The 14,825-nt window shown below is 28.0% G+C and overlaps 6 protein-coding genes across 6 annotated transcripts; 4 read left to right on the top strand and 2 right to left on the bottom strand. All coding sequences in view use genetic code 12, as the record gives it.

The window, feature by feature from the left end:
- Positions 1-1,177: 1,177 nt before the first annotated feature.
- Positions 1,178-1,969, bottom strand: CD36_30410 (succinate dehydrogenase, iron-sulfur protein subunit, mitochondrial precursor, putative; the record flags this gene model as incomplete). Its single annotated transcript, XM_002422010.1, has 1 exon — positions 1,178-1,969. One exon carries the CDS (start codon positions 1,967-1,969, stop codon positions 1,178-1,180), a length of 792 nt encoding a protein of 263 aa, XP_002422055.1.
- Positions 1,970-3,858: 1,889 nt separating this feature from the next.
- On the top strand, positions 3,859-4,836 carry CD36_30400 (covalently-linked cell wall protein precursor, putative; the record flags this gene model as incomplete). The annotated part of the gene is made up of 1 exon (XM_002422009.1): positions 3,859-4,836. The coding sequence occupies one exon, from the start codon at positions 3,859-3,861 to the stop codon at positions 4,834-4,836; it is 978 nt and encodes a 325-aa protein (XP_002422054.1).
- Positions 4,837-6,511: 1,675 nt separating this feature from the next.
- Positions 6,512-7,102, top strand: CD36_30390 (conserved hypothetical protein; the record flags this gene model as incomplete). Its single annotated transcript, XM_002422008.1, has 1 exon — positions 6,512-7,102. One exon carries the CDS (start codon positions 6,512-6,514, stop codon positions 7,100-7,102), a length of 591 nt encoding a protein of 196 aa, XP_002422053.1.
- A 1,521-nt stretch (positions 7,103-8,623) lies between these two features.
- CD36_30370 (conserved hypothetical protein) lies at positions 8,624-9,559 on the top strand (the record flags this gene model as incomplete). The annotated part of the gene is made up of 1 exon (XM_002422007.1): positions 8,624-9,559. One exon carries the CDS (start codon positions 8,624-8,626, stop codon positions 9,557-9,559), a length of 936 nt encoding a protein of 311 aa, XP_002422052.1.
- A 718-nt stretch (positions 9,560-10,277) lies between these two features.
- Positions 10,278-11,147, top strand: CD36_30360 (methyltransferase, putative; the record flags this gene model as incomplete). The annotated part of the gene is made up of 1 exon (XM_002422006.1): positions 10,278-11,147. One exon carries the CDS (start codon positions 10,278-10,280, stop codon positions 11,145-11,147), a length of 870 nt encoding a protein of 289 aa, XP_002422051.1.
- A 52-nt stretch (positions 11,148-11,199) lies between these two features.
- Positions 11,200-14,184, bottom strand: CD36_30350 (conserved hypothetical protein; the record flags this gene model as incomplete). The annotated part of the gene is made up of 1 exon (XM_002422005.1): positions 11,200-14,184. The coding sequence occupies one exon, from the start codon at positions 14,182-14,184 to the stop codon at positions 11,200-11,202; it is 2,985 nt and encodes a 994-aa protein (XP_002422050.1).
- Positions 14,185-14,825: the final 641 nt, after the last annotated feature.

Here is a 14,825-nt window from a genome sequence, read left to right as displayed (position 1 = left end):
AAAAAAAAAAAAGAATAGTATCTGTAAAGTGGGCTAATAATACAGCCCCCCACTCTTTCATAATTGGACTAATTCTATTTGAAACAAAATGGTTAAGGATATCGATAAAGCAACAAATAAACAAACAAGAAGAATACAAAGAAATAAGGCAAAATAAGAAAACAATATGAATTTTTAATAACTCGGAAAAGGAATTCTGATCCCCAATTCCCCTCCAATCAGAAGTTTATCCCTTCCCCAACATGTCTAATTTCAATTGACCAAACTAAATCTAAGTGTATACTGTATATTATTGCATAATAGTGTGTGAGTAGGTGTTTAGGGAGTTAAGATGGTTAAGACGTGATTAAAATCGGACTTGTTTAGGCAATTCTAAAATGGAGCATAAACTCCACCGTAACAATTTAAAGTGGAGAAAGAAAAAAAAAAAAAATACTGCAAGTTCAATTCCCCAGATTGTTTACACATTCCAATAGAAGTAAAAAATTCCCCAACAGGGATTTTGGCTTTACTACGTAAATCTTACTATTCATTTCATGGGCTCCATTATTGGTTTTAACTCTTAGGAATACACATAGCCATTAATTTGATCCGAGATATTTAATGGTTATAGTTGGCTTTCAATTCCGTGCACAGTATTTTTTTTATTGGTGGTTTTTGTGGGGAATAAATGCACAATCAATAAAACCGAAAATTGGTCATTAATTCCACTTGCATCATATTCGAACTCAATTTCCATCTTCTCTCTAACTTAATAACCGTTTTCATTAACAATAAATCACCCAAAAACTATACACATCAAGTTGTACTTGTTTGACTTTTGGTGGAAACCAGACGTGTCTTTACCAAATATATACTACGGATTAACTTGTATACCGATTGTTTCCATATTTAACATCCCACATTTCAAGAATTACAATACCTATATTAAACCCAAAATAAACAATCGATCATCGACTGATATTTTGTCATCAAATCACAAACTCTGACGATATAAGAAAATATTAACTATAACGTGTATATTCCAAAAAAAAAAAAAATATGAACTAAATAAATAAAGGAGGATGCAACTTTACTGTTTCAATTTCTACATGCAATGTAAATATCACAGAACTATTAGGATGTCTTTTCTTTTTCTTCTTGTTTTTGTTGTGCTGTTTGTGGCTTCTTACCTTCTTTAATCAAATGCCAATTGTTTCTTAATTTCAGCAATAGCTTTACCTGGATTCAACCCCTTTGGACATGTTCTGGCACAGTTCATAATAGTATGACATCTGTACAAAGACATTGAGTTTTGCAACATGGCCTTTCTATTAGCAGTGGCTTGGTCTCTGGAGTCAATTAACCATCTATAAGCTTGCATCAAGACTGCTGGACCCAAATATTGTTGTTGATTCCACCAGTATGAAGGACAAGAAGTAGAACAACAAGCACACAAGATACATTCGTATAAACCATCTAATTTAGCTCTATCTTCAATACTTTGCAAATTTTCTCTACCATCAGCTGGATTAGAATCTCTTTGTAAATATGGTTCAATGGATTTATATTGTTTATAGAAATGAGTCAAATCTGGAACCAAATCTCTGACAACAAACATGTGTGGTAATGGATAAACTTTCAAGTCTTTAGATTCGTCTTGATCTATACGACATAAACAAGCCAATGTATTTCTTCCACCAATGTTCATGGCACATGAACCACAAATACCTTCACGACATGATCTTCTCAAAGTCAAAGTAGCATCTTGTTCATTTTTGATTTTCAAAAGAGCATCCAAAACCATAGGTCCACATTTGTTCAAATCGACTTCGTAGGTTTGCATTTTTGGTTGAACTTCTGGTGTATCTGGGTTCCATCTATAAATTTGGAATTTCTTTAATCTTGGGGCCTTTTCAGCAGCTGCAGTAGCCAAGGATCTTACGCTGAATTGAACAGCTTTTTGTTGATGAAGAATGGATCTGAACATTATTAATGGATTGAATGGTCTAATGATAATAAGGTTTAAAAAAGAGAAAAGTAGAATTGATGAAATTTTTTTTTTTTTTTTTTTTTTTTTCCTTATTCCTTGTTAGCTGTTGTTATTTGTAATATACTAAAGTGTTTCTTTCTTTATGTATTGTTTCTGTTCAAGAATTTTTTTCCTTTTTCCTTTTTCATTCGTTCCGGGGGAAATTTATGTGCGTGATTTTACAAATTACTTTATTCTAATTGGCTGGAAAGAAAGAAAAAAAAAAAAAAAAGAATAATGGATGCATGAGGAAATTTGAGTGTTGCTTCACATTTATATAACATAGCTTTTACATTGAAATGAAATTATAGTTACAGGTCAAGTAATAATGATTAGGCTCTATAGACAATATAAATGATTGTATATACCCATTCTACAATGAGTATACATCTGTTTTGGGACATTCAGCAATTAATTATAATTGGATATTCATTTTTTTCGGGGAATTTAGGAATTAGAAACACCTCGGGGGGAAAAGAAACAACACGTCAAACATCTACCTATAATATTCGGTAGTTACATAAGGTTTGAGGTAAGACTGTATTTGATATTGGTGTTATCATGATGAACGTTAATAACATTTTATAGTTGACTTAACAAAGATTCTGTTTTGTGAAGTGTAGAGCCAATCACCTTATGGCTCGGAATTCTCAGGAACACAATACACTTGGTAGCAAGTTTTTTTCCGTTGGTCCAAGTGTGTAAACAAAGTTAGTGTAAAGGTTCAAAAAAAAAAAATGAATTTTAATGAATCAACAACCATATTAGTAGCATCGTGATTGGTGGGAACAGTTTTTTATCATAGTTTATAAATCAACAAGTGTTAAAAGAGGTTAATGATCATTTACTGAGATCCAATTACGTGTTTAAGTTGATTAGCTGGTTGGAAATTGAACCTCTATATTTCTATTTTATTCTTCAATAAACCACTCATCTAATGTGTATGACAAGTACTGTGTAAATATATTTGGTGTATAAGCTCGTTCGGTTGCTGATAAATCAATCACTGTTCCATTTGGTTTATTAATGGTTACAATTATGAGCATTAACAAAACTTCTAAAAATGTATTCCTCAAGCTAGTAACAACTTGTAGAGTAGGGTTTATGAATTAATAAACTCTTCAAAAATAATGATACAGATATTTGCAATACAAAACTGGAAGAGTTTTCATTTTATTAGTCTCAGATTTGTACAATGTGTATTAATTAATGTATTTATTAACCAATTCCTTTTGAAAACGTTTCAATTTATCAACAAGGACTAGTGTTTCTATCAGGTGTTCCAATCACATGTGGTTATCCCACCTAAGCTAATCAGTGGAACAACACCACTAAAAATAAGCTATACTCAGGGAAGTACAGTAATGGTTTTAGTTATAGAATTAATCAGGTTAGCCAGATAATATCCCTAACCGTTAAGCTTTGATTAATACAAATTTGCAACCAGTTTATAGGCTTTGACTATACTATGTTTTTAACCGGATTTCAACCCGATATTTGAACCGTATCACCTTTCCTTGCCAAGAAAACTGAAAACAACAACCAATACTTAGCTGTGTTCCAGTGCTTGGTGTATTGCTGGAGGAAGACCTACCAATGTTCTCCTATTTTCTGTTAATCAGTTACTCTACACAGCAACTAACTTGAACAGCTCACAAGGTTGAACACTTACCCATTGGTAGTAGGTTTGGTCATATTTTTTGAGTGTTGTTGGGCTAATTATCTTGGCAAAACACATTGATTCTTTGCACACGCACCAACAAATTTTAGCAGCCAAAAAATTAAGCTGACCACATCCATTGCTTACACCAGAGTTAATACACCAAGCAGACAATAAACCATTGACTATGTTTCTCTTACTAGAACCTAACAACAACATCTATAACACATACTGCAACGAAAACTATAAATATAGCCCGAAAGTTCTTCCAAATATTCATTTTTTTTTTCTTCTTTTCATCACTACTTACTCAAGTATCAAACCAATCAATCAATCAATCATTATGAAGTTTTCTATTGCTGCTTTATCTTTAGCTACTTTGGCTGTTGTCAGTGCTGGTTATGTTTCCCGTGGTGAAGGTGTATCCAGAGGTGAAAAATTCGAATGTGATTTCGATACTTTTGAATGGAAGTTTGCCTTAGCTGTTAAAGAATTGAAACATAAAGGTAAAAACTGGGGTAGAGATGTTGATTTAGATATTGTTTATGAACTTGATGATGGTCAATTATTCCATGGTTGCAGAGAAACTTATGATGCTTCCAAGTGTAAAAACTGTTACGAAGCTTTTGAATTCAATGAAGAAGATAATGATAAAGATTGTGATGATGATTGCAAGAGAAAGAAGAAGGGTCATAGAAACTACAAACGTGGTGGCTACAGTGATGGTGACTGTGATGATGATTGCGAAAGAGTTGAACGTTGCAACTACCCATTCTGTGAGCTTTATGACGACAATTGCGACTTGCTCATCACTTTAAGAGATGGTGTCTTGAGAGATGAAAAACATGCTATTGGTGAAATTGTTGCTAATCATCAATTCCAATTTGACAAACCACCACAAAAGGATGCCTTACACAAGGAAGGATTCTCCATTGTTTACACTGAAGGTAACTACTACTTGGCTCTTGACCACAAGATCAAATTCTGGCACTGTAAAGTTGACGACAAAGGGTTATACAAGCTTTATGATGAATCTATTGGTGAACAATGTTCTGAAATTGAACTTATTATTTTGAAATCTAATGAAAGAGCTGAATTTAATGAAAGAGAAGAAGAATGTGATGATGATTGCAAAAGAAAGAAGGAACACGGAAAAAAATACTAAATTGAGTAGTGGTCAAACAAGTTAATGAAATTTTAAGTGTGCAATAATAATGGGGGAGGGGATTTCAGTTCTTCTTTTAATCTGGTAGTTGGTTAATACAACAAACTACCATGATAGGTTTAATTTTCTTTTTTCGGTTTGGTTTGGTTGGGTATTTTTCGGTTTTAGGTTGATCTTAAAATTGGGTAATTTTTCGGTTTAATATTTATATTTCTATTCTTTATAGTTTCATTAACTTTCCATGAATATATTAATTAGCACACATAAAAAAAAAACAGGTTCCAATGTAATTACTATCGATTCAAAGCCGTGTGTACCTCCTCTGGGGGGGGGGTTGTTTTGGTTTAGTCTTACCAAGTGATTGAATAAAAGTGTGGGAATTATCAAATGGATACAACACTAACAAAACCATATGATTATCTCCACTCTGTATTAAACTTAGAGCAAGAACAATTAAACAGCAAATATGATCTTACTACAACAATTAATGTAATTCATATTTTCATATTTGGATTTTTAAAGTTATCTAACATTTAATGTATTAGAAAGAGGAAACTTTTGTTTTGTTACTTTTTTAATAAAAAATGGGAACACTCTGCAAGCTCAATGATGTAACTTGTTTATCAATTCGACTTGAACCAAAAAAGGGTTTATTTTGCATTTTTGGAAACTTGAAAATAATATTCTTTAATTGTGTTATTAGTTTTTGTGTGTATCTATTTTGGGAGATGAGTTTTGTGTGGTAGTATTGATAAACACAAATGTAAATGTGGTTGAATCAGGGACTTTGTTGTGAGTTATACCTTTAACAATAACAATCAGCCCTCAAAAAAGAATATAGTTCTTTGCATAGAGTGAGATTCTTCTAGCACCAGTAGTTGTAAAGTGAAATGACAACTCTTTTCATAATCCCATTAAAGTTTCAGATTGACAACCAAGGTAGAATTTAATACGTCAAAGTTGTCGGTGAATAACCAGAATCAAAATTGCAATTCATTTCATTTCATTTCTAGAATTTAACTAATGTATCCAAATGTGTTTAGGAATTTAACAATGCTTGAAGATATTACACAGCTCTCTTTCGTTCCTAATACTAACTTACAATGACCACCCACCATGTCTTTCTCCACATCCAAACAATTTGAATTGCACTTACAATTGCAATAAAAAACATATACCGTTGGAGAATTGCACTTTTGGGATCTAATTTTGGAAACAATTTCATATTTGTTTTGTTTTGATTTCATACGTTCTTCAAATTTAACAACATTGGATTCTTGAACTTGATTGTTATTAATTAAAATAATAATTTTATAAAAAGAGAAATCCAAGAAACTGTTTGGAAGAATAGAGAATTATAAACAATTGAATGAACACTCACACACACACACACATTAGAAAGGAAATTCTTTATTCTTAACCTATGGAAAGAGCAATCTGTTCTGGATGCTTCTTAAACTCTACCATTAGGAAAGCCTTGTATGGTAAAGTTACACTTGATTATACTTGAAACACACACAACTGTGTGATTGAATATATATTTGCTACATCTAGTGGTGTTTCACCAAAAAGACCCCATACTTTTATAAATACTCCACTTGATTCTTCTATATTCAAAAACTAAAAAAAAACAAAAAAAAAAAGAAAGAAAAAGCAAACACAAAGTTCCTAAAAGATGTCATTAAATTCATTTACTTTTGATGAATTTATTCAAATACAAGTTGAAGAATATATACTAAATGAAAAACGAAGAATTGAAAATGAATGGAAATTAAAACTATTCAAATTGGAGAAAAAAATTGATCGAATGCAACAAATACTTGAAACATTACTTATGTCACAAAGAAGTGAAGAACTGGAATCAGATAAAGATTCAATTGATAAACATTCTCGATCACCTACTACACTAACACCTTTAATTAATAAATTAGAGAATAAAACTAAATTTACTACACCACCACCACCACCACCGCCACCACCTCATTCAAAGCTACAAATTGAACATAACCACATTGAAGAGTATTTAAAAACAAATGAAATACATTTATATGATCCTCCTAAAGTTTCGGTTCAAGAATTTGCTAACAATTTTTATCCAGAGTTATATGAGACACCAGTGTTTCATACCATGCTGCAAAATTCTCCTCCTCATTCACAGTGCTCAATTACAAATTTAAGAAAATATGAAAAAATGAAAATTCCAAAGTATGAAGATGATTCAGACATTATAGAACTTAATGAATACAATAAACAATTCAAACAATAATCAAACGTTAAAAAACCAAAGATTTACATAGCTTCGGAGCACATTCAAAAATATTTTATATTGGTTTTGAGTAAATTGATATGACTTGGCAAGAAACTGAAAAATTTTCCATACAATTGCTACTCTTGGTTATCATTGGTTGGTTGGGGGGTGGTTCTTTAACCACATTCAATATAAAACAAATTACAGAAAAAAAAAGGTGGAAATGTGGGAAAATGTTGAAAAATAAACAATCACCAAATTTCTACATAAGGCGGGTGAAGAATAGTTTCATTTTTTGGTTTTGGTTTTGGTTTTGCTTCATGATAAATCTTAATTGGGTTAAAGTAATAACAATGATTATGCTTTGTGATATTACTCTTTTGTATCCCTTAATGCATTTACTTGCAAAAAACAAAAATTATTGGATATTATATTTTATTGATGAATCTTGCATTAATTCAATGAAATAAAATGTGGTGGTGTTAGGGGGTAAAAGATTATTATTATTATTATTATTTTCTTAGTTGTTTGTGTTTTAGGTGGTTTGAAAATAAAAAAAAAAAAAAAAAATCCCAGTTTACTTTGAAATCTATAACAATTTCAAAAACTTTCCAATTGATTGCTTAACCAACAATTGTGATTGCTCATACACATACATTCATATATATATATATACATATATATATAAGTTTACACTTGAATTAATCAATGTAATCTCATAACCACTATAAAGAATAATAGTAGTGTAATTTTGTGGAGGTAGTTAAAAAAAAAAAAAATGTCGCATTAGAAACAAATAATAATATAAGAAAGAAAGAAAGAACCCTGAAAATGTCGCACACAAACCCTTACAAAAGATTTTTTTTTTTGCACTTTAACTTTTAACAACAAAAGAAAGATTAAGAGAATATTCAATTGACGCAAAATTATAAAATGCAAAATCTAATTCCACTAATTAATCTTTTAAGATCTTAGAATTGTTTTAATTTCAATAATATAATATAATATAATATAATATTAACAGAATTTATATATTTCTCTAGCCACATTGGGTATGTAAATAAACAAATTATACCAACAAACCAAATTATTATACATTTTATTCAAAAAAAATTACGCCGTAAGCAATTTTAGGAAGTTCAAACAAGACTTTGTGAAGGAACGGAAAACGGAGTCAGTAAGTGATTAGTGGGTGGAACACATAACCAATAAATGAAAAGTAAACTATAGAGTAAACTTAAATCTGGGGGGAGGAGGAGGAGGAGGGGGGCGGACGGAGAATAAGGGAGAGAGAGAGAAAGAGAGAGAGAGAGGGGGGGAAGAAGGAGGAGGAGGAGGAGGAAGCAATATAACTTTATATACCGATAACAAATTTTTCAGGGTTTTCAAATATATTTTTCAGATTTAAAATTATAATATATAGTTAATTCTAATTGACTTTTTCTTCTTTTCATCCCCCTTTTTTTCATATATTTCAAATAGGATTCAGATTTGAAATCTATAACAAAGTATTTTTCAATATATAAATCACCTTACAGAATGAAAAGACAACATAATGATACAATTCCTACAAATAATTCTGAGTTCACTAAAACCAAATTAAGGAAAACAACCAATATGACAAGTTATCCTTCTCCAACATATTCATTTGAAGAAAGTAGTGATTATTATCGTTTTCCTATTGGTAGACCAACTACTCCAGTTGATAAAATTGTCAATTCACTTGAACATATGCCGATATCTCCAATTAAAAATAACAACAACAACAAGACAGAGGTTGGTTTCACTCCAAGTACTTTAACAACGTCTGAGGATTTTTTCATAGTAGAAGCTAAGACCAGGCCAACTCCTAGCCCAAGTCCAAGTCCAAGTCCAAGCCCAACCCCTAGTCCTGCTGGAACCCCACCTCCTGCTCGTAGTCCAAGTCCCAGTCCCAGCCCACGTCCACGTCCCTATCCCCATCCTCATCCACGTCCACGTCCACGTCCATATAGACGTTCTACAATTCATCAAAGGTTATTATCTCATAACTTGAGATCAATTTCAAACTTCCCAGAAATAGAGATCTATTTAGGAAATGAACCAAAAAGTAAAAGCAAAGTATTGGAAACATCTACAACTACTACAACAAATAATCTCCAAATAACTGATTATTTCAATCCATTTGGATGCTTGAATTTTAATCCTTTTGCCCCGTTTACTAATTCTCCTTATCCATTTAGTTATAGTCAACCAACTATCCTCCCTACCACCACCACCACTACAAAAGCTACGACTAACTTGATTCATCCAATTCTTTTACCACCACCAATATTTATGTCAGAAGAGAATAATACAAACAAGAATTCCGATGAAAATTTTCCATTCATTTTCATTACTGGTGGTTCAAGAACTGATAATGTTGTTTGTACTAATCCAAAATGTCCATGTGATGCTAAACCATCTTATTTTGTCGAGAAATTTTTCAATTATTGAAAAAAAAAAAAAAAAAATTAAAATTCAAGTTATATCGTGTTGTGTGGTGTCGTTTAGAAAGTATTGAAGAATTTCTGAAAACTTTAAGGATTTCTACAAAATAGAGAGAAAGTGAATTAAAGTATAAATGTAAAATATATACCTTACTAGATGAGTATTTAAAAGTATTGAGTTAATTAGTATTAAAAAAAAAAAATAAATAATAATAAATAGTAATAAATATATATATATATATTCCAATTGTGAATGTTCTTAATAAGATTATTAAATTTAGGAAAATTTTTGATAAATTAACTTCAAAAATTGTCAAGTCTACTAAATATTTCAAGGACTTTCATTACTGTCAAGTCAACATTTGATAGTGATTATTATTATTATTATTATTATTATTATTTAAAGTGCAAGTCACGTGGAATGCTTTATTATTAATTGGTAGCTCTACAGAATAGGATTATTGCTATTTTTGTGTGGATTGGTTTTTCCGAGGAAATATCGTTGCTAATAAATGACTTTGTGGGGTGGCTTAAAAACGAATGAATCAACTGATTATTATTCAAACAATCTTGCTTTGAACAAGAATATATAAAGAGGTGTTTCTTCTACTCTTTCCTCTTTCCTCGGATTAACTTCAATTAGTCAAATCTATTTTTTTTTTTTTTTTATTTTTATTTTTTTTAGTTTAGTAGTTCAAAAAGTTTATCAATTAATCAATTTTTAAATGACATCCATTACTAATAATAATAATCAACATCAAGTTTATTATAATAAAGGATTTGAAAAATCTATTTCTGATACTCATTCATGGAGAACAGTTAAAAATTCAGCTAATTATGTTATTCCATTAATTAAACCAAATTTTAAAATATTAGATGTTGGATGTGGACCTGGTTCAATAACTATAGATTTTGCACAAAATTATTTATCAAATGGTAATAATGGTGGTGAGGGTGGTTCAATTATTGGTATTGAACCAACACAAGAATTAATTGATATTGCTAATGAAAATAAATTAAAATTGGTTCCTAATTTAACCAATATTTCATTTCAAATTGGATCAATTTATGAATTACCATTTGATGATAATACATTTGATTTAGTTCATGCTCATCAAGTTATTATTCATTTACAAGATCCTATTAAAGCATTAAAAGAATTGAAAAGAGTGACTAAACCTGAAGGATTTGTTTGTATTAGAGATGCTGATTTAGAATCAAGTATTGTTTACCCCAATAAATTTTCATTATTAAATGATTTTTATGTAATTAAAGCTAAAAATGCTATATCTACTGATACTCAAGCTGGAAGAAAATTAAGAATTAAAGCATTACAAGCAGGATATGAATCAAAAAATTTGAAAACTTCATTTTCTTCATGGTTATTAACTGATGATTTAAATTTAAAACAATCTTGGGTCAATTCAACTATTAATAGAATTAAAAGTGATGTAGAAAAATTGGATCCAAATGATATTGAAAAAAATAAACAATTGAATGAAAAATTTATAAAATTATGGCAAGATTGGTTAAAAGATGAAACTTCAATGTTTAATATGAATCATTTTGAAATTATTTATCAAAAACCTACATAAAATTGATAATTCCAAATTAAGGGGGGGGTTGAGGGAGGGGGAGGGGGATTTTTTAAACAATCCAATTAGTTAATTCTTCAAATAATTTATCATTTAATAATCTTATTGATTTAACAAATAAATTGGTTTCAGTAGTATTACTTCGAATTTTTCTAAATTCATTTAAGAAACATTCATATCGATGGATTTTTCTATTTAATTTTTGTAATTGTTGACTTGTATTTATTCTCTCATTGGTATTATTATCAACAACATCAACATCTTTCATTAATTCATCTTCACCACCATCTCTATCACCATCTCCATCTCCATTCTTTAAAAAATTATCAACCTCTGATGATGAGGAAGAGGATGTTCTTGAATCATCATTGAAAATTGAAGAATAATGATTATCCATACTTAATTCAAATCTTGTATCCAGTATAGTTTGTAAATTTGGTTTATATGGCATTTGAAATTGTTTTTTCCAATAATCTTTATCAGATTTATTTTCAATTGAATCTAATAACATTATAAAAATCATTAAATTAATATACAATTTTGATTCTTCATGATTAAATTTTTGAAAATTATAAATTTCTTCAATTAAATTAAAAATTAATTGTGATCGATTATTTAAAATATATTTTTGATAAAAAAATAAAAAATTTCCCAGAAATTTAATTTCTCCAAGTATTTGACGTTTAAAAAATTCTTTAAAATTAATATCTCTAGGAATAGGATCAGATTTATCTAAATAAACTGTATTTTTCATTATTATTTCCATAATATCTGATGGTGGATTAAATTGAAGTATTTCATTACCACAAATATTTATTACCATTTTTATAATCATATTTGTAGTAGTAGTAGTTGTAGTAGTAGTAGTAGTACTACTACTACTATTGTTATTATCTTTAATTAATTCTTTAATAATTTTAAATTTAAGATCATTATCAATATTAAAATCTCTTAATAATGATTTTATAATCATGGGGATTATTGGAGTAAGAAATGGTTGACTTAAATATTCTAATCCATTATTTAATATTTCCCAATTAATTTTTTTATTATTAGTATCAATAATTCCTTGTTGATAAATAATAGGGATAATTTTATAAATTTGTTTAATATTTAATGATTTAATTAAATCATCAGATAATCCTTCATTTCTATCATCAAATAATGCATTAACCCAATCATTCATTAAATTATTATAATTTTCTATAATGATTCGATCATCATTATCACAATTAGTTGGTTCATTATTAACTAAATTATCACATAATCGATAATAAAAATTATTTAAATAATCAATTATAAATGATCCATTTGATTTTAATTCTAAATTTGATAAATTTATTTGGAAAATTTCCATAATCATAATCACACTAATTATTAAATTCCCACAATAAGAATAATAATCTTGAAAATTTTCAATATCATCATCATCATCATCATTATTATTATTATTATTATTATTATTATTATTATTATTATTATTATCATCATCATAATCATTATAATCACTAATGAAATTTGATGAATCAATAATATCTATCAATTTATATAATAAAGATAAATTACTATTGAAAAGTATAATATTAATAATTTCAATATTATTCATAATCACCAAAATTAATCGATTCAATTTTTCATAATCTTTATTATATTTTAATTCATCAATAATTGTTAAAATTAAATCTGTGAAATCTTGTTGTAATTTAGCCAGTCGATTCATTATTGATGATGGTAATGAATTAATAAATTCTATTAATCCTGATTCTTCTAATGATATAAATTCACTATTAATATCAAGTAATTTATTACGGAATTTCTCTCGTAAATTTATTGTAACTGATTCTTCATTAATAGTGGTAGTACTACTAGTACTACTAGTAGTAAATCCTTTAAGGAAAAATTGTTTAAATTCATTATCAATTTCTATAGTTTTCAATGCATCATTCACAGCTTTTTCAAGATTATCTTCATCAGTAAATCTAAAATTATTAAATAAAATTGGTATTCTTGTTAAAATATAATTCTTAACATTAAATAAACAATAACCTTTCATATCTAAACATCCAAAAATGGTTTTAATAAATTCATTAGCTATTAAATAAGAATTTCTTTGATTTGTTGGAGTTATGAAATTCCCTATAAATACCGTTAAAATATTATCATAATCAAAATGATGGAAAATTTTACGTATCCATAATCGTCTCATTTTGATATAATAATCATCTATCAGATTAACCATTTTCAATGAAGCAACATTCACTTGCATAGAACTGTTATTACTAATATCATTGTTATTATCATTGTTATTTAAGGAAACAATTGATGCTTGACGTTCACCAGTTCGTACCATATTATTAAGATTAATAACTTGATCATATTGATTTTTCGTTAATAGATTTTTCGATTTATTTAATAAATAACTAGTTAAATAACCATCATCATTAGTTAATGATGGTAATATTGATAATAATTTAACCATGAAATTTTGAAATGAATTAGTTGTATCTTGTTGTAAATATTTTTCAAATTTATCAATCAATACTGATAATAATAATACAATATTTTCCAATATATATTGTGATATTTCTTCATTAATTGTAATAGAAGTATATTTCATTATATATTCAATAATTTCATGTTTAATAAAATTTTTCAAAACTTCTTTATCATAATGTTGTGATTGATGAGATAAAATTTTTGTAATTTTTAATAAATATTTCGATTGTAATTTATTAGGAATTTGATTAAGATTAGTCCAAAATAAATGATTATTTTCAACATTACTAAATGATAATTCAATTATTAAAGTTTGTTTATATTCAATCCGTTTATGTTTTTTCAAAGAATTCTCATCATAATCATCATTATCATCATCATTATCATCATCACCCACTAATAATTCATTAATGAATTCCTCATTACTGATTGATTGTTTTTTGGATAATTTATTAAATAAACTTATAAATGATTTAGGAGGTAATTTTTGATTAATTGATTTCTTAATTAATTTTGATAGAGATATTGTATCCATTGACATTACTAAAAAAAAAATTGTATTAGCTTGAATTAAAGAAGAAGAATGTGTTGGTTTTTTTATTTTTTTTTTTCAAGTCCTCTCCTCTTTCAAAAACTGACATTTACAATTATACAACTGATACAACAAATGAAATTTTTTTTAATTTGAAATGACAAATACATACATACATGTACATACATATATATAAATATATCAATAACTCTTATCAAAGAATATATCTCTAATTCGATTATATAAACACATAATCCCACCAATAATAATTAAAAAAAAAAAAAAAAAAGACTAACAACAAGATAAACTAAAATTTTTGCCCTGCCAATTATAATTATATATCTCCAATTTTAAAAAAACCACATGAACAGAACAATTCAAGTATAGGAACATCAAAATGATAATAATAAAAAAAAAAAACAAGCAGAAACTATATATATATATATATAACAGCAATAAATGAATGATGAAAGGAGACATAAAGTCATAAACCATGAATAATATTTGCACAAATGAAATATAAAAAAAAAGAAACAAAAACAAAAACAAAGAATGATGAAAAAATTAAAAATTAAACAAATAAAAACACCTTGTTATTATTGATAATCCCTTAAAAGCAAACTCGATAGGAGATAAATAAATTAAAAAAC

The sequence above is a fragment of the Candida dubliniensis genome, chromosome R, assembly GCF_000026945.1.
Source record: "Candida dubliniensis CD36 chromosome R, complete sequence".
In the NCBI taxonomy this organism is placed as follows: Eukaryota; Fungi; Ascomycota; class Pichiomycetes; order Serinales; family Debaryomycetaceae; genus Candida; species Candida dubliniensis.
Note: the sequence above shows the minus strand (reverse complement) of the source record. Positions and strands in the feature narration are given on the sequence as shown.